The 20,115-nt window shown below is 40.0% G+C and overlaps 3 protein-coding genes across 5 annotated transcripts; 2 read left to right on the forward strand and 1 right to left on the reverse strand.

Moving 5' to 3' along the window:
• The first annotated feature begins 386 nt into the window (after positions 1 to 386).
• LOC119548068 (protein phosphatase 1L) lies at positions 387 to 5,254 on the forward strand. Of its 3 annotated transcripts, none has more exons than XM_037855155.1 (6): positions 387 to 527; positions 2,288 to 2,465; positions 2,924 to 3,500; positions 3,824 to 4,087; positions 4,162 to 4,214; positions 4,468 to 5,254. In XM_037855155.1, the coding sequence occupies exons 1-6, from the start codon at positions 482 to 484 to the stop codon at positions 4,769 to 4,771; spliced, it is 1,422 nt and encodes a 473-aa protein (XP_037711083.1). In that variant the 5' UTR covers positions 387 to 481; the 3' UTR covers positions 4,772 to 5,254. The 3 variants fall into 3 exon arrangements, with proteins under 3 accessions (XP_037711083.1, XP_037711084.1, XP_037711082.1); XM_037855156.1 differs by having other exon boundaries at positions 398 to 527; positions 2,294 to 2,465; XM_037855154.1 differs by lacking the exon at positions 387 to 527 and adding an exon at positions 756 to 1,292 and having other exon boundaries at positions 2,007 to 2,465.
• Positions 5,255 to 6,163: 909 nt separating this feature from the next.
• Positions 6,164 to 8,233, reverse strand: LOC119548070 (guanine nucleotide-binding protein subunit beta-like protein). Its single transcript, XM_037855157.1, has 3 exons — positions 8,051 to 8,233; positions 7,750 to 7,961; positions 6,164 to 6,881 (listed from the first exon to the last, which is right to left on the reverse strand). Exons 1-3 carry the CDS (start codon positions 8,157 to 8,159, stop codon positions 6,246 to 6,248), a joined length of 957 nt encoding a protein of 318 aa, XP_037711085.1. The 5' UTR covers positions 8,160 to 8,233; the 3' UTR covers positions 6,164 to 6,245.
• A 3,212-nt stretch (positions 8,234 to 11,445) lies between these two features.
• On the forward strand, positions 11,446 to 16,954 carry LOC119547294 (serine/threonine-protein phosphatase PP2A). Its single transcript, XM_037854082.1, has 4 exons — positions 11,446 to 11,812; positions 14,367 to 14,930; positions 15,728 to 15,918; positions 15,990 to 16,954. Exons 1-4 carry the CDS (start codon positions 11,711 to 11,713, stop codon positions 16,060 to 16,062), a joined length of 930 nt encoding a protein of 309 aa, XP_037710010.1. The 5' UTR covers positions 11,446 to 11,710; the 3' UTR covers positions 16,063 to 16,954.
• Positions 16,955 to 20,115: the final 3,161 nt, after the last annotated feature.

Consider the following 20,115-nt stretch of genomic DNA (forward strand, 5'->3'; position numbering starts at 1 on the left):
TTTGGCTGACAAATAACCAAGACCTGCCTCATAATCATTAAACGTTTTTTTACGTACAAGAATGTTCTTTAATGTATTCCGAAGGCATTTTAAAAATAAATTTTCAAAAATTATTTAACAGTTACATAGTTTAAAAATAATAAAACTAAAAATAACTAAGCTAAAATAAATTCCTAAAATAACCGACAAAATTAATCCAAGGAAATTTCGGGAAATGTTATTTATATTAATGATTTTGCATATACTTTTAGTTATATGGCAATTTGTACTATGCACCTTTTACTGTATGCAGGGGGTTTTATAGGTATTGCTTCTTATGCTGCGCCAAACATTGCTATTTTATTCCATTTCTCGGTTTGTTTTAGTTCTTCTTTCTGCGCGTCGCGTGCTGCTTGTTTTGGTTGTTATTTTCGGCCAATTCATTTTTCATACATTGTTCTGGTGGCCAAAATATTAAAATATTAACAACCGGAAGTTGTTAATGCAAATGGATCATCGTTACCGAAGATCGTTGAGGAGCTCATCAGGTATTTAATATTTTCCATTGCTATCAGTGCGGTCGGTACAGTTGTGGAGAAGCCCCCTGCAAAGTCAAAGGTCAAGGTAATGCGGACAAACGCTGTTAATATCGGAGGAATTTGAGTTTTCCTGCTTTTTCCCTGCTGGTCCATCAAACATTTAAGCTTTTCGCGAAAAGAGTACCCCTACCCACTATCGATAAGAGCTATCGCCGTGGCCCCATCGATACTTTGCAGCCGAAACGTATGTCATCAATTTCAGCTGAAATCTCAACAAGTGCAAGTTTCGGGTTCTATTTTAATTAAAAGCAGTCGCTGGCTAAATTGTCATTGTTTGGATCGGTATTCAAGTTGCAGTGCGTGGAAATATACACATATTTTTATTTATTTATTGCGACACCCGTGCGGGCACACTCACACACACGCGAGTGACAGATGTGCGACGTGCATACGTACATAGGCACACGCACACAAACGCACCCAGTGCGGATGTTCTGATTTTATGCAAGAAACTGGGTTTATTTTTAAAATAACAAGAATATTCGAACATCCGAAAATATAATGCCAAAGGAAGGCGGCGGACGAGCGAGGAAAGAACGAGTGTAAGCGCAGAAAACAGGGACTCGGCGAACAGGAAAGGGGACGGTCGGCAGCCGCAAACAAAAAACGGGAGCAACGGCGGCGGTGGATAATTCGGAAAATAATAAAAGAAACACACAAATAAAAATAAAACGACATCTGACGTGCGGCGTCAAGTGCTTTTCTTTTCCCAGAGTACGTTTCCCCAAATGGACTGGGATTTTCATTTTGCGAGCAATCTGCAATATTTCCAATCGAATTCAGGCCGAGTCGGAAAATGCATTCAGAAAAAGTTAATGAAATCATTTTACAAAGTTCATACGTTCAAAAATATTTATAAAGAATTTAAGTCGTACTACTCCTTACTATATACATCACTGATATATGTTATACAGGCTGGACTAAATTAATTTTAAAAATCAATTTAGAACAAATTTAAAATCAACCAAGGCTTCAGTAGGCCTAAACCTAAACAAAATACTTGAAACACGGTAAAAGTCTAACTACTTAAAACGGTTTTAAAAATCGGTCACACATTACACCGATTTTGAATAACTATTTTAATCCTTATTTTTGTAAATTAATAGGTGAATGAAAATTTAACGATAAAATACGAGCTTAAAGTTCCCTAAAGAAATTATACAAAAACTAACCATATTTGTGTCCAACATGTAGCTACAATTTGAAAATGTTTATAAAAATCAACTAAAGGAAAGGTCTTTGAATCCATATAATTTAAAAAACGAGAGTGCGAAATTATATTACTTCCGATTCCGCCAAGTTTGATAGCATTTTAACGGGAAAGTCTTGCATATGAAATGCCCAACCCCTTTGTTGTGTGTTTATTTAAATATATTTTTTATTTCTTGCATATTCACTCTGACACCCACCCATATTCACGGCTGACAGTCTCGCATGCGTTTAACTTGAAAACCCCTGGCAGAGCAGAAATCAGGCGCCAACAGAGTATAACGACACCCCGGCATTTCCCATGGACGACGAACTGGAAGACAAGGTGTTCTATCAGACATACGTATCGCACATGAAAATCCTGTCCAAATTTGCGGTGGGCTTCTCGTCCATCAACTCCCCCTTGGCCTACATATGGAAGCTGTGCCGACTGTATGTCCTGCGCCCGGAGGTCATCTTCTGCGGCTTGATCCTCTTCGTCCTGTTGCTTTACTTGCAAGCGGTAGATGTGTGGAGTCGCAGCATCCTTGGACGCATCCAGGCCACCCTCGGTCGCCAGAAGGCAGTCAAGATGATGGAGATGTCGGCCAGCGCTGGGGACCACCAGAGCTGGGAGGAGATGAAGCATCAGAGCTCCGCTTTCGCAGTCCTGGGACGCAGGCCTCGAATGGAGGATAGGTCGGTATAGTGCCCTAGCCACCCAAAAAAAATAAACTTCTATGCAGCCTCCATAATTTTGGACAACGACTTTAAACCAAATTAGTAGTCTGTACTTATATTCCTTAAATGAGAAGCATTTTAATTGTTATTTCATTTAAATTGACTATTGACAACAATGATTTTGGCAGATGGGACTAAAAGTAATAAGTATAAAATTCCTTAAGTACAAGGGCAACTCGTTATGGCGACATGTGACAATCTTTTATGACAAAAATTACTTTGGTTTTAAATATGTGGTCCATAAAACCTGGCTATACATTTGACTTCGGAACATATTTGTACAGCTTAATTTTCGATTTTCTAAGAATTGTATCTATGTTATTGTATAAATAAGTGGTAACACTACCACAAAATTAAAAACAGCATTTTTGTACATATATTATTAATTGCCTAATTTCATTTTAATTCTTTTTTAGGTTTATCATTGAGGAGAACATCAATAACAACACTGGCATTTCCTTCTTCGCTGTGTTTGACGGCCATGGCGGTGAGTTTGCCGCAGATTTTGCCAAGGATGTGCTGGTGAAGAACATCTACAACAAGATCATCGAGATGTCCAAGTTGCTGAGGACCGAGGGACATGCCGGTGATTACGATAAGAGTCCATATTTGGCTCGCAAGCAGAGTCGCAAGGAATCGAACAAAGAGAACACAGAACCGACAGCAGCGGTGACACGAAAGGATAGTTTAAGGAAGGCCCACAGCACCACAGCTGATTGCAGCGCTATCAAGCAAAAGACAACCGAGGCTTCGATCGCCGATATTTATACAGCCCAGCTGAACTCGGCGATGAGAGCCAGTGGAAATGTGGGAGCCGCGAAGGACTCGTTCCTAAATAACAACAACAATGCACCGAATGGGGCAGGCAATGCGCCACCTCCAAACTACGAAGCCAAGTGCTACATCGAAAACGGACGTATTAACTTCGGGAAACTGATCACAGACGAGATCATGTCGGCCGACTACAAACTTGTGGAGCAAGCCAAGCGAGCAGTGAGTGCTTTCTCAAGCTATTTAATCATACATATGTCATGCAGCCCTTTTGTGGTTCTATCGAGATATTTTGTCGAGTTCGATCTGACTTTGAGTCCGATTTTGTGAAAACTATAGCAAATGTTGCTGTGTTATCTGAACCTTTAGATAAATAAGATTATTTAATTTTTAAAGTGACATCGCATTTGTGCAAACCGAATTCGAAGTTCTGCTCGAAAATGCAGCATAAAAGTTTTTATGTAACAAGAATTTAATACTTAGTTCATCCTTTTCCTTTTAGTTTGAGAAAAGATCAAATGTTAATTTTGTTAACTGTCTTTCAGACCAACATTGCGGGCACCACCGCCTTGATAGCCATTGTCCAAGGCTCTAAGCTGATTGTGGCCAATGTGGGGGACTCCCGCGGAGTCATGTACGATTCCCGTGGAATTGCGATCCCTCTTTCCTTCGATCACAAGCCGCAGCAGGTGCGCGAACGAAAGAGGATCCACGATGCTGGCGGCTTCATCGCCTTCCGAGGAGTTTGGCGCGTGGCCGGCGTGTTAGCCACATCACGTGCTCTCGGCGACTATCCGCTAAAAGATAAGGTAGTGAACAGAATGATTCCAATCAGGAACTAGCCAAGCTAATCACCACTTTATTATTAACCGCACGCTTACAGAATCTGGTGATTGCTACGCCGGACATTTTGACCTTCGAGCTGAACGATCACAAGTGAGTTAAGTTATTTTAATTATAGTGCATTTATACATTGACAAGATTTAGAGTAGGCTTTACATATATGAGTTTTAAAAAATGTATTCACACTTCTTTTACATTTGACCCTAATTAACCGCAAAACCATTCGAAATCGTTGTTAACATGAATATGAACTCATTTTAATAACCACCAATGCCATTACAAAAAGTTTTACTTGATGTTATGGAAGTAAATTTAACCAAATTTCTAATATTCTACTTTCTTTAAGGCCCCACTTTCTGATACTGGCTTCCGATGGACTCTGGGACACGTTCAGTAACGAGGAGGCCTGCACTTTTGTCCAGGAGCATCTAAAGGAGCCGGATTTTGGCGCCAAATCTCTGGTCATGGAGTCCTATAAACGTGGCTCTGTGGACAACATCACCGTATTGGTGATAGTCTTCAAGAACGATGTCTACAAGATTGGCAGCTCTGCGGGAAAAGTGGGAGATGAGACGCTAAAAGTCCCAGCCAAATCTCAGCCAGTTGCGTCTGCAGTGGTGCAACGGTCGAATTCAATCAAAACCAAATGATATACGAAACATTAGAGTGCCTGCTTAGAAATGCTCTTCAGCTTGCCCCCAAAATTTTCCTCCCAAAGAAAAAACAAAAGTGCCCAAAATTTCTAGTTAGGCGTTATGCTAAATACTTCTGTCTTTTTGTTTCTTATCCAAAGGCAGCGTTCATTCATCACAGACACACATGATCCGTAAATCACTTGAAATTGCGATTCTCATTCTCCATGCTATTAATTAAGGTTGTTTGTTAGCCCATGTTATTTTGTACAAAAAATATTTTGCATCCGCCGCCTCTTTGCCGTGCACTTTGTTTCCACAACTCGATCACGAAAATCATCACAGTCTCTGACATAGTCAAGGTAACATCATCAAACGTAACTATTTATTTAATTTATTTGTTATACTTGTAAAATAAAAACATATTCTAACTTATCGAAATGTTTTTACAAATAAAACAAGGCAGATGGAATGCGACAAATCCGTTATGCTCCTTAAATACTTTATTTTGTTTTTTCAATTATTTAAATTTGGGATCGCAATAAATGGAATTACCTATTCTCGTACAGCTCTAAACTCTGGGTTGTCACAAAAATATTATCTAGTAAATATTTTAAAAATCAATCCTTTCAAATTGTATATAACATATTCAATGGTATCATACAAAGATGGTTGGAGTTTCTCATGATGGACGGTAGAAATCCAACCGAATGTCGTTGTAGAGGTTTCTGTGACGCCATAGAATATGTCAAATTTATGTGGAATATTTGATAAATAAAATAATTACTAAAAAAAATTAAATTAACAGTGACAATATTAAATGAATCCCAATATCTTGTTTACGAAGTGCTTGAAATCATTTTAAACAATTTTACGTAAGTATAAACTAATCGGTGGTGTCACAGAAATCTCTTTGGGCGAAATGCACGTAAGCATCAATACAAGCTTCTCTTGAATTTCGCCCAGAGTTTTCTTTGACACAAACGAATATGTGAAATTAAATTGTTTGAAGAGGTCCTTGGCAGTTATTTTTAACTTCGCACCTATCATATCCTCTACAGTTAAAATGTCCATTACTATTTTGATGTTGATAAAAAGTATATAGACGGGATCCAAATAAGCCGCTCAGAGCTACATTGATGTAAATAAACATACCATCCGAATTGCGAGCTAAGCAATTTCTGGGCACCGCTACATTATTAATAGGATCAGGAACGCCGACTAATCAATCTACAAAATGCATAACTTTTTTTTGGCTCAAATTAAATTGAAAACAAAAACACTAATACCGGAACTTGTTTTTTATATGTATTTTTATTATACCTACCTAAACTATCACTTCATTAACCCAAGACTGAATTTACCTCCCTTAAAATATAAAAACTATTTCAGCCACTACAAGATACACAATTTCTTTGAATTAAGGACGCTTAAATTTTATTTTTGTTTTTGTTAAACAAATAATTTGGCGCCCAGTACAAAAGTCAGTAGCTTAGTGAGCCGAAACAGACACCTGCCAGACGCGGATGGTGTTGTCGGAGTAACCGGCGAACAGGGTCTGGCCGTCGGTGGACCAGGCCAGGGACAGGCACTGGGGCTGGTCGGCCTTCGACGTGGGCGAGACGACCTCGGGGCGCAGCTCCTCCACGGTCTTCTTGCAGGCCAGATCCCAGATCTTGATCGAGGGGCCGTAGGCCACGCACAGCCAGTAGCGGTTGGGCGAGAAGCACAGGGCGTTGATGATGTCGTTGTGCTCCAGGGTGTACAGGTTCTTGCCGTCATTGAGGTCCCACAGCAGGGCCTTGGAGTCCTTGCCACCGGAGGTGCACAGGGAGCCGTCGGGCGAGACGGTCACGGTGTTCAGGTAGCCGTTGTGGCCGTGGTGGTTGTTCTTCAACTTGCAGTTGGCCAAGTTCCAGACCTTCACGGTGCGGTCCCAGCCGCAGGACACGATGATCGGGTTGGAGTGGTTGGGCGAGAAACGCACGCAAGACACCCAGTCGGTGTGTCCATCCTCCTGGATGGTGAACTTGCACTCGGCAAGGGTGTTCCACAGCTTAATGGTCTTGTCCCGAGAACCGGACACGATCTGACGGTTATCGGCCGAGAAGGCAACCGACAAAACATCCTAAAAAGCGAAGAAGGATTTCACGATTAGCAAAATGTATTGGTTCTATGTTATAAATAATAATATTACATTGGCTTGAATTTTCACTGGCTGGCTGGATTAAATAACATTTTTATTCTGCATCGGAGTCAAAGGAATTAACATATGTTAAACAATTAAACGAGAATGCCAAAGAAAATTGATATATTCTAAAACATTCTCGAAAGTGTCTTATTTATGTTTATATATATTCCGATTATACCCTATTGGAATATATTTTAAGGAAAGATTTTATTTAAATTTAAACCAAATGATTTAAGCGGGTATAAATTATTCGTGATGTTAGAAATACTTAAGCACACAGTATGTATGTAGTTAGATTTTAAAATAAATAACCAAATACCAAAAGGTATCTCTTCTTATTTAAATGAATAAACAAATTATTCTTAAAAACCAAATTGGGTATAAGAATATTATTAATACTGTATATCTTTTGACTACAGATGCTCATTTTTCAAAAGTTCAGCTAATTATAATGCAATTGGCGAATCCCCAATAGCGTAACCCAACCAGTCAGTGAACCATTCCACGCTAAATCTATAGTAATACTAGATCAATGGGTATCAGTGATTGTTTGCCTACTTACGAGAGAGCTTCAAGCAATTTTAAGCCGAGACTCGAGCGAAGGGAGAAGCGTACGTACAGATGTCAACCAGTAATTCTGCCTCGCATAGGCGCAATAAATATAATCTTTTTCGACTTGTACGCGGCGAAGGCGATGCCTAACCTCACTCCTAACCTTACTTTCAGGCGTTCGCCGGTACAAGTCGGATGTGTATGCAAGTCTCAAGTCCCTGACGAACTAAATTCAATTGGAAACTTATCCCACCTTGGTGTGTCCCTCGAAGCGACGGGTGGTCTTTCCGGCGGCCAAATCCCACAGGCGGAGGGTCTGATCCCAGGATCCGGACAGGGCGTAGTTTCCGTCGGAGGACAGCACCACGTCGCTGATGAAGTGCGAGTGTCCGTAGAGGCGCTTCTGGGGGTAGCCGTAGTTGGTGTCCTCGTCGCGGGTCAGCTTCCACACGATCAGGGTCTTGTCTGCAGATCGGATGATGGCCATTAATAACTGCCACTGATGCGCGAGACACCCGCGGATTCACGTGGTCTCCACAGCAAAAAACACTCACCACGGGAGGCCGAGATGATGGTGTCGGGATCCTTGGGGTTGGTGGCGATCTGGGTGACCCATCCATTGTGCCCAATCAGGGTACCGCGCAATTGCAGGGTTTCGGACATCTTGATTCAATATTTATTTGCAACGGAGCGCAGATGAAACACGTCCAAAGGCGCTGCAAGCTGGCAGAAAAAGAGGCAGTTCCGGTTTCAGTGCTCGTTAAGATGCCAGCTGTCAAAGTCCGCAGTGTTGGACAGGCGAAAACTATCGAAACCTTGGTTTCTGGAAACCTGTATTTATAACCTTTTCATACCGAATTCCGCAAAAGCGAATTGTTCGTCTATAAGATGTACATGTGGCGGGTGAAAGTCCCCTTCAGTTTTGCAGTAGCTCAAGTAGCTCAAGACAAAATGCTTTTTTGTTTTTTTTTTTGTGCCTAAAACGCTGTGCCGCTGTTGACGTCAGCAGAGAAGTCGGCGCAGCGTAGAAGACTGCTTATGAAAACGATCGTGCAACAAAGAGGGGCAGATATTCGGAGGTTCCCTCTCGTTCTTTGTCTTATAATCTGCCTGCACCCGGCGCTCTCAGAGACAGATTTCGGCCGATCCGTTATTTCTTTTATTTTTATTATTATTTATTCTTTTTATTTCTTTTCGAAAAAAACAACTAATATTGTTTTCTAAAAGTAAACTATTTGATAATAGTAAAATTTAGTAAATTGATTTTGCTTATAATGTTATGTTTACTTATACATTTTTATTACAACATAATTTTTAAGTTTAGTTATAGAAATTTAGTCCGTTTAAATTGATTTAAATATTTTAAAACTTTTAGAATTAACATTTTTTAAAAATTCGTATTGTATTTTTTACTCAAGAAGTAAAAATGATATAGTCGGATATTTTTCGCTTTAGAAAGGGTATAGGTGCAGTGGCATGCGCCAACAGCGGAGAGAAAACAAAAGAAATCAAGTAAAGGGGTGAGAAGAAGACTTGGTGCATTCTGTTTGAGTGATTGAAAAGGAAGCATCCATTTTAATTGTGCGCAGCAGAGTTTCTTTAATCGATTCTTTAAGTTAATATAATTAAGTCAGGTAAGTGCTACATTAAGTTTAAGATGTTGTGCATTGATCTTAGTTTAAGGTACGTAAATTTTGAATGGTTTCCGTTAGCCGAAAGTGGATGATGAAATGTTTTGTGCCAAAAAAAGTCCCGCAAAGGGTTTATACACAGCTCTAAAAGGTAAATATACAAATAAACAAGTAAAACGTATTTTTTAATCATATGCCCATACATTTTTTCAGGAGCGTTGTCCAAGGACTCCGAGGACACGGACAAATGTTTGAGAAAGGCGATAACGAACGTGAAAGACAAACTAACAGAACAAAAAAACAGAAATAATAACAATAATTGTCCCTTAATTGAAAATCTGAATAATACGATCTAATTAAAATGAATTTAAATGTAATTAAAAATGTATGTATTTTAAATTCTATATTAGTAAGTGAAACGATCTAATTAAAATGAATTTAAATGTAACTAAAAATGTATGTATTTTAAATTCTATATTAATAAGTGAAAACTTATTGGAAAAATTCTGATTTTCACAAGTGATTTCACTTGGGACGTGTCACTTGCAAGTGATTTCATAAGCGAAAACTCATTGGAAGAATTCTGATTTTCATAAGTGATTTCACTTGGGACATGTCACCGGCACGTGACAGGCCATACGAAAAATGAGTATAAGGAACAAGTGAAATCCCGTGGTACTTCGAAAAATTTTGATTTGTGAAAATGCGGACATCCCATACAAATTTCTATATGGAGCGTCACTTATTCTCCACTTGTGCAAGAGGACATGTCCCACGGGACTTACAAGGTGATTCACAAGTGAAACTTTTTTTTTTCATATATATATGCAAATTTTATTAATAACTTAGTTTAAAGTCCGTTATATTGATAGATTCCTGATTCTTGTGGTCATACGCGGACACACAAATGCTGTTTGACTTTTGCCTTATGCTCAATGCCTTTGACTTATGCCTAAAAGTATTTATACAGTAAGGGAAACTAAAAATATACTTTCTGAATTTATTTTAAAATAAATACGGCTTTCTGTTGAAACTAATGACATTAGGTAAGAGCTCTGGTCTTTAAGACTGGTGAATTGCTGAAATTTTTGATAAAAAGCAGGTTAAAGTTTAACAATTCAACAGTTAAGAAGAATAGCCCAAGTATTTTTTAGGAAATTATGTGATTTCTGTTTACTTAAACAACTATAATAATATAAAAAAAATAAGTGTGTACCAATTAAAAAATCATTTTGTTTTTTAACCCTATTTATAAACATTCTTATCGATGACATTTGAAAACACAAAGGCCATGTCTTGGAGTGACCTCTAATAAGTTCAATGTTAGCAAAACAGGGTAAAGCTGAATAGGGAATATCATAGAGAGTTAAAAAGACTCTGGACACACCCGCTTAAAATCGTTGTTGCAAATTATTCCGGATTTTTGTTCACATAGAGAACCGCTGAAGCGAACAGCTGATCGACCGTATCCGAAGGGATAGGTCGTGTAAATTCAGTTGCTCCGAAGAAAGAAACAAAGCAACGCAAAACTAAATACAATTTCAACGCTAGCATGTGGAATGTTTTCAGCGCCAAATGATGATTTGCAACTCTCGAATTGCTCAATGATGAGATTACCATTCACGCAAGCGTAGTAAAAACTGAATAGGGACTATTGTGGGCCAACAGTGACGCCACGAGAGTCTTTACAAGTTAGAACCGTTAAGACCCTTTTAAGTATTGATAAGACCTCGCATACGGTACTGCTAAGAAGGTCATAAGCAGGTCATTAAAAAAAAAAAAAAAAAGCAGAGCAATATATATCTTCAAGACAAGATCAGTTGCTGTGTTCCGAGCCGTTAGAAGGCACCTTGGTCCCACACCAATTATAACGGCGCCATTGCAGTCCAAATGCATAACCTTTGCAAAAAAAAACCCCAAATCTCTAAGTACAGGGATCGCCTAAGATCGTAAAAAGCACTAAATAAAAACACTCAAATACTGAGTTGATTTGCTTGTCCGACATGTTGTAGGATATAATAAAACTATGGTCCTATGATAAATACATATAATATTAGAAAACAGTTTTGAAATTCCTTTTTTCGGTACACAACTGCCGCTCTGCTGGAATCGCAGTTTCACTTATGTGAAAACCCCCAACCGTTCTCACGGATGGGCTCCGTGAGAAGAGGCTGTAAGGGTGTGAGAGATTGGAATGTAAATTGTTTCCCGAGACCAGAAGAATCGATAGTTGTTTCGAAGTGTTTTTGGTATATTTGTAAAAATTAAAGTCGTATTAAAAGTATACTTCTTAGGGCCGGACGGTATATTCGATCGGGTTCGCCGCGGTCACACTTTTCTTTCCCTTCGTATAATAATCGTGTCGTCGTCGCTTTTGTGAACAAAAAATACGAGGAAAATCGCCCGAATCGACTTGCTTCGAGTGGGCACAAGCATTTGTGTGGAACTAAACGAGTGAACACGCGGCTTTCAATTGAACGCAACTCAATAGTTGTCCATTTTCCTGCACCCCCAAGTTAAAGAAAAGCCGTCAAAATTGAATCGACAAAGATTGACGAGACTTTTTCTTCCACCACAACTGCGATGGAGGATAAAGCAACAACAAAAGATCTTGATCAATGGATTGAGCAGTTGAACGAATGCAATCAGTTGACAGAGACACAAGTTCGCACCCTCTGCGACAAGGTAAGGCCCGGTCCTTGCCCATTTTCCCCATGCGAATTAGGAGATGTTATAAAAATAATTTTCGTCATTGCATGCGAGCGAGCGATTTTTTTTTTGCAAATGGTGCTCCTCTACTGCGTGCCTCTGGCCCTCTCCCTCTTTCCAATAGGCAGAGGTGCGGAGAGGAGAGCGCGAGAGCATGATTCACGTCGCACCCTCTCGCTCGCACGGTAGCGGCGGCTTGCGTCGCCATATTGGAATATTGGTAAATTCCAACGGCCAAGCGACGCATTGCCGCGCACAAGTGCGAGCGGGACAACGAGACGGGCAAGTGCGTGCGCGAATGCGACAGCTAGAACAGCGCTTTGGTCTAATGGGCTAAACCTGGGCAAAAAGAGATATTTCTTTTTGTATTATTGTACAAAACGAATTGTTTAACTATAGTGAAATGTGCGTGCTTGTGCTGTGGCCACTGGAAATTCGCGGCTCCCCCGCCTCTGTGACCCATCGTTTTCTGCTGAGTAAATATTACTTAATGTTTTGTGTGTCGGTGTGTGCGCGCCCCTAGAATATGTATCTACATATGTACCGCCGTATCTAGAAAAATGCACTTGCAGTGGTGTTTGTGCTCCGATTTTTATTCCCAGCCATATTCAATTAAACACTTTTGATATCAATTGTTTTTAATTTGCCGATTTTACCGTTCATCAGGCGCGGCGGGCACACAAACAAACAAACGGATTGCGTGCGAGCGAGAGGGGTGAGGCAAGAGAGTGGCGAGCAGATAACGATTCATTGATTTGGGAGTAAGTGGGGTTATGTTTGCGTCACCCAAATATTTGCCTGTGTTCCCATTAGGATCTCGAATCTCCGGCCCAAAGAACGTTCTTCGTTCTTCGCTCTTCTCGGGCGCGTCTTCTGTGGCCTCTCTCCATCCTGTTGGTTAGGAAAGAAAAACGTCGAGAGCGGAGTGAGGGGCAGCTGCGTCAGTGTTGGTGTTTGTTTTTGTATGGGTGTGCTGGCCTCGTCATGAGTTTATATTATTTATTTTCTTTTTTCGATTTCTGGCCGAGCGGAAGCAACAGCCTCCAAGGTAATGTGCATATGGCAAAAAATCTAATTGGCTCACGCATAAATCGCTCATTTGCGCCACCGGGTTCGGTCCTAACCCCCGGAACTTGTTGTCATGTCTTTTTTCATCAGCTGATAAATATGAGGAACGCTAAAAGAACACGACGGAATGCTAAATTATATGAAAATTATGTTTTGTTTGTTCAACCTGACAACCGGTTTTTGGTATATTTTACACTGACAATTTTTTAATTTTGCAACAAGTTCTGACATATTTTAGGGCAGTCAACAACAAAGCCAAATTAATCATGTTTTGCCCATTATTTACATCATCATCTAATAATGATAAAAAAACGATGATCACATTTTATTTAAAGAGTGCTTAATTTGGCATGGGTACATTGGAAACTCCATTTGTATTATTGTATTTATAGGCAATTTCATTAAATAATGATCAATGTTGTGATTCCCCATACATATACATACATATTTTAAGTGTAAACCAAATTTGCCAAAGCCATGTCTTAACTTTTTAATGAGTTGTAGAGGCCATTGTTTTGGTTTTCACATGCCGTTTGTTAGTACGTTTATCTTCTGGCCAAATAGTACAAAAATTTATGAGAGATCGACCCAGGTTCTTCGCCCTACGACTAACTCATGACACCTTGCCAATGTTTTATGGTTGTACAGACTAGTTTCCATTTTGTTAGGGATCACTTTCGTTTTCTTCTATACTTTCTGCTTTTCGGATATTCTGTCGTGTCATGCACCATCATCACATTACCAGAAAAGAAGAAAATGCAACGCTGGCTGTGTAGTTTATCTACACATTTTTCTTTTTTAACTAGCGCGTTTAAAACTTTGTTTTTATTTTTTTATTTAAAAAATTGTTTTTCATACTAACAAATATTATTTTTTATTTATCTACTTTGAGGAAATTATTTGAATTCTTTTTATTTAATTTTTATGTACAGAGCCTAAAGGGCTATTTTAGATTAACTTAAGAGTTTCAGATTATTTTTGATATAGAATTGTCTTGTAGAATTTTTGAAGAGAACATTTTGTATTTTCCCCTTCTATGTTAAACATTCGAATAGACTTAGGCACTGCACTTAGCCTATATCTATGTTTTATCTTCTCTGCTAGTTACAAGCTATTTTTAGAATTCACGTTGAGTGTTGGCGTCGAGTCATTAAGTGTACTGAATAATGTACAATGTACTAATCGCTTTCCTTATCTTCTCTGACCCTGGTATACATTTGATCTGTATCACAGTCGTGTAGACTTACCAGATTTGTGTTTCAGTATCGTAGTATATTATTTAATTCACTAATATTGTACAAGTATAAAGAGTTACAGTTAAGAGTGTTTTTAGGTTCATGGGAAATATTACGAAAAATGCAGATGTGAATGATAAGAGTGCTTTATTTACTCCTTCATTTTTTCTCAGACAGTAACCAGTGAATAAATGACTGATTGTTTTATAATTTTCTCCCCTTTGCAGGCCAAGGAGATCCTCTCCAAGGAGTCGAATGTGCAGGAGGTGAAATGTCCCGTGACAGTGTGCGGAGATGTCCACGGTCAGTTCCACGACCTGATGGAGCTGTTCCGGATAGGCGGAAAGTCCCCGGACACCAACTACCTGTTCATGGGCGACTATGTAGACCGTGGATACTACTCTGTGGAGACCGTGACCCTTCTGGTGGCCCTGAAGGTCCGCTACCGGGAGCGCATCACCATCCTGCGCGGTAACCACGAGTCGCGCCAAATCACACAGGTGTACGGCTTCTACGACGAGTGTCTGCGCAAGTACGGCAACGCCAACGTCTGGAAGTACTTCACCGATCTGTTTGACTACTTGCCGCTGACGGCGCTCGTCGACGGGCAGATCTTCTGCCTGCACGGAGGCCTCAGTCCCTCGATCGACAGCCTGGACCACATTCGGGCCCTCGACCGCTTGCAGGAGGTTCCGCACGAAGGTCCCATGTGCGATCTTCTCTGGTCCGATCCCGATGACAGGGGCGGCTGGGGAATCTCTCCCCGTGGTGCCGGTTACACCTTTGGACAGGTGAGTAGTGCCTGCAGGATGGCTATTCCACAAATATATTTTCAGTTGACAGACTTCATTTGAATATGAAAGACATGAAACTATTAGAGCTGTGAAAGTAAATTGTACTAATTCTCATTATCTCACACGGTGATTGGTTTATATTAGGTAACTAGTCATAAAACAGCATTATTTTTTTTTTAATATTTATACTCTTAAAATGTTAGCAAACTGACCGCTTAAGTACTGATACTGATAACGGCCCATAAAAATAATCCACAACTATAGCTTGTGTCTATTATTTTTCTTTGTTTAGTAATCGGTTGTTCAATGGCAATAGTAAAATTCTAGTACTACAGAAATTTCATACTAAGTCATTGCAAAGGGCAAAGATATTGAATTAAATAATAAATGTTTATTAAAAACCATTTCAAAGCTACTGTAGAGTTACAGTAGAAGTATTCTTTCTGTTTTGTTTTGGTCATAATTGTAAGCTTTATCACTGGCATTTACTAATCACAACATTCGGCCTATAAAATCAATAACCAGTAATCACTAATCGGAATTTATGGTACTTCTTTAGAAATAAAGCTATTCAGATGATATGCAGTCAAAGTTTAGGTGAATTTCAAAGTGTAGGAGGTTCAACAAAAAGATACAAACTCCAAATCTATATTAAAGAAAAAAAAATATTTCAAAAAACGCAATTGAATGGTAATTTAATCCATAACAAATTTAATCTGTCAACTAGTCGAAATTCAAAACAAAATACCATTGGCTTCCCTTCGAACTTTTACTAACTTTTCGCAACCTTTCAGGATATTTCGGAAACCTTTAACAACACAAACGGCCTGACACTTGTGTCTCGTGCCCATCAACTGGTCATGGAGGGCTACAACTGGTGTCACGATCGCAACGTGGTCACAATATTCTCAGCGCCAAACTATTGCTACCGATGTGGCAACCAAGCGGCCCTCATGGAACTGGATGATTCACTTAAATTTTCATTGTGAGTGCAGTTTTTATTCATCGTCGCCTTTAAATGACTCATGTCTGATTAACCTCTTTATTCCCTTTTAGCCTACAATTTGATCCAGCACCCAGGCGCGGGGAGCCTCATGTTACACGAAGAACACCCGATTATTTCCTTTAAGCTGTACTGCTAGCACCTACGCAGCTTACATTTACACATATTACATCGCATTATAACAACAAGAACCGAAACAATATATAATATATACAAATCCAACCAGCAGCAACAAAATAAACAAAAGGCAAGTGCTGTCGAAAAAATTACCATAAAGAACAACCCGAAACTAAAACCTCGATGCATTTGTTTTGTGGAGATCGTTTTAAACAGAAAGAAGTGAAAGATGTTGTATAAACAAAGAGAAAAGTAACCATAACAGTCGAGAACACAAAAATGCATTGAACAGTTATTGTTGTTGCCCACAGTTTAAAAGAAAAACCCGGAAACGTTGCCAGTTGGGGTGGCAGACAGAAAAGTTATATCAAAGTTAAAGGGGAAGAGCAGGAGCAGTATACAGAAATGATGATACAATCCAATCAAACCTACCAACCAACCAACAACCGCAAGCAACAAGAAGAACTACAACTACTTAGCTAAATTTGTTAATTTATAAAAATAACGAACTAAGCGTCGCAGCAGAAAGCCAGGGAGCAGGCATGATGGATGGACGGACTCATGGATTATGACGTGATGTGTGTATGGGCGGAAGGGGCTGACAAAGGACTAGACGGGACGAAAGGACGAACGCCAGGACGAGCAGCAGCAGCAGACGACCCACGACCGACAAAGCAGGAAGATTTCGATGAAGCAGCAGGAGCAGCAGCAAAAAACTAGCAGCAGTATATGGCGAGAGCAGCAGGATAAGCCAAGGCGATTGGGGAAGCGCGGGGCGGGCCAGCGATTCATACAAAAACAAAACGTATAAAAAAGAAAATAAGGAAATACAAAAAGTTTAATATTACTGATTAAAATTAAATAAAAAAGCGAATAAAATTATTAAAAAACAAATAAAAAAGCTAAGAAAAACAATTAAAAAAAATTCATTATCAATTAAGTTCATATGTAACTTTAATAATAATAAAAGAAAAACAAACAAACAAACTATCCTAACTGCAGACGAAGAGAAAGATATAAGAGAGAGCTCTTAAGGGAAGGAGTGTACTTTTCAAGCCAAGGGAGAAAGTCCTTTAAGAGAGCTCAAAGCGTAAAAAAGGATTTTTAGAGCTGGCAATGCCGCTTCCTTTTGCCTGCGGCCTTCTTTGGTAGTGTGTATGCCAGCCTGGCCAAGATAACACGAACGACAAGCGGAAGTCGAGCCTCAAACGGGCCACCTAATTGAGACCACAAAGGAGGCGTGATGGGGAGGTGATATATGGATGGATGGCATGGGGCATGGGGCGGATGGGAGATGGGAGATGGGGAGGAGAAGGTCGTGGAGTCACCCAACGATGCCCAAGTCAAAATCTAAATCAGAGCCGGGCAGCTTTTGATTCCCAGCGAAAGCGAAAGCAGAAATCTTGCCAACTTTGTATAATTTTTTGCATATTTTAGGAGCCCACATGAACTGGCAAAAGACTTGTACAGTGGGCGCTCGCTAAATCAGCTTCTTGTTTACTACGCAGTATAAATCGTAGTATTTTTCATTGCTTACTATTGGGCCTCTCAATTTTAAATGGGTTTTTGTAATAGATTTGGTGCTTATAATAATTTGGTTATGTCATATTTTTGTAAATAAGAAAGAATTTATTTATTTTTTGGTACTTATTAGGTAGGGCTGTTGTTGGGCTCTCAGCAGTACTCTTTGTGATACATTCCTGGTTAAACCAAAGTTAAATAGGTAATTTAAAATAAAGGTTTCTTAAACTATATTGTTTTATTTCATTTCTTAGTTTTAGGTATTTTGTTTTTATAGGTACTTATTGGATTCAAGATTGGGTATAAACAGGTACATTTAGTGAGACCATTTTGGATGGGTGTTGTTATACCCGTTACTCGTAGAGTAAAAGGGTATACTAGATTCGTCGGAAAGTATGTAACAGGCAGAAGGAAGCGTTTCCGACCCCATAAAGTATATATATTCTTGATCAGGATCACTAGCCGAGTCGATCTAGCCATGTCCGTCTGTCCGTCTGTCCGTCTGTCCGTCTGTCCGTCTGTCCGTCTGTCCGTCTGTCCGTCTGTCTGTCCGTCCGGATGAACGCTGAGATCTCGGAAACTATAAGAGCTAGGCTGTTGAGATTAGGCGTGCAGATTCCTGAGCTTCTTACGCAGCGCAAGTTTGTTTCAGCAGAGTGCCACGCCCACTCTAACGCCCACAAACCGCCCAAAACTGTGGCTCCTACAGTTTTCATGCTAGAATAAAAATTTTAACTGAAATGTCTTGTTCTCATCAATACCTATCGATTGACCCAAAAAAAGTTTGCCACGCCCACTTGAACGCCCACAAACCGCCCACAAACTTCAAAAAATCGTAAATATGAACGCGGATATCTTGGAAAATATCAAAGATTGAGAAATGGGATTTCAGATTTAGATTCCTTAGGCTTAAGCGCAGCGCAATTTTGTCACGCGAATATGCCACGCCCACTAGAACGCCTACAAACCGCCCAAACCTGTGGCGCCCACAATTTTCACGCTAGATCAAAAATTTTAACTGAAATGTATTGGTCTTGTCAATACCTATCGATTAATCCAAAAAAAATTTTGCCACGCCCACTCTAACGCCCACAACGCTTAAATCTGTCTACCGCCGGTAGGTGGCGCATTTCAATCTCGCTTTGCTGCTTGCATATCTCCATTTTCCTTTGGTCCCTTTAGCTGAGTAACGGGTATCTGATAGTCGAGGAACTCGACTATAGCGTTCTTCCTTGTTTTTTCCTTATTTATAATATTCTTTAAATTAAAATCTTAAAACAACAATTGTTTTTTAGTAGTATGGATTATAATTAAAGGTACTTTTATGGTACATATGTGAGCAAGTCCTACGCAAGAAGATTGTACTGTATCCGTGTGAGCTTTGGTGTGGATGCAAATTCAAATTTGAGAACATCCTGGGGACCCTCAAGTGCCCAAGAACTTGCTGAACACACGGCCATACCCGTACACCTACCGAGAGTTGTCATCTATCATGCCCCAACGAACCCGAAACCAGAACAGGGGCTCCACAGGATGCAGGAGGGAGGTAATTGTCGCCCTGGCTGCTGTGGGGAGGTTCGGAGTGGGGCGGGATTGTCGAGGTGGAGTGGGGAAGGGGTGCCTGGAGCAGATTGTATTTGTCGTGCGGGCAGCGACGTCGACTGCGGCGTATGCGACATGGAAAATCCATTATCACGAAGTGAATTTTTACTGAAAAATTTACATACCCTCTCCAGTGCTCGCCGCGCCCCCCGCAGTCTCATATAAATGTGGAAATAAATCCTGAGTGCGTGTTCAAGGGGCAAAGGGGCGTGGCGGGTGGGGATGCTCGGCATGAATATAACCCACAGAAATACAACTCTATTTGATGGCCTGTTATTAAGTAAAGGAATGCCACACAAAAGTTACCCAGCAAGATGAATCCTAGGTAGATTTTGTATTTAATTAAAGGCATAAATTCAAAACGATGAAGGGAGCCATTTGGGCAGCCTCGCTTTGACACTACGAAAATATTTGATATTTTTAGCACTATCCAAAATGATTTGTGCGAACTGCCCTGCCCAGGCTTAAAGCGATATTGCAGATAACTCTTTGCTCTTAGTAATATTTTAATGGCCACTTGCTTGGTAAATTATTCAATGTGTTCCAAAATTGCTTCTTTCTACTCTGTATTGTTATTATAAAGCACATCGCGTTTAGTGTAAAAAGTGGAAATAAAACTTGAATACCCATATCTAGGTAGTCCGCAGATTTTTTAAGTGTATTCCGACTCTTGCTTACAGATGATGGCCGAAAATGTTCGGATCATAAAACAAAAGTAAGTGAATCGGTATGATGGATACGGTTAAGGTTACGGTCGGGATGCGGTGGAGGGGTGGGAAGCGGGGGATGCAGCCACTGTTGGTAGCCTAAATATTAAAAATTTAAATGAACTGCTCACTTTTTACGATTCTGTCCTTAGTTTACGACTGATTTTTCGGAGGGATAGAAAGAGAGGGCGTGCCTAAACAAACGTTTTTGTATTTTTATCGTTGGTGTGTG

The sequence above is a fragment of the Drosophila subpulchrella genome, chromosome 2L, assembly GCF_014743375.2.
Source record: "Drosophila subpulchrella strain 33 F10 #4 breed RU33 chromosome 2L, RU_Dsub_v1.1 Primary Assembly, whole genome shotgun sequence".
In the NCBI taxonomy this organism is placed as follows: Eukaryota; Metazoa; Arthropoda; class Insecta; order Diptera; family Drosophilidae; genus Drosophila; species Drosophila subpulchrella.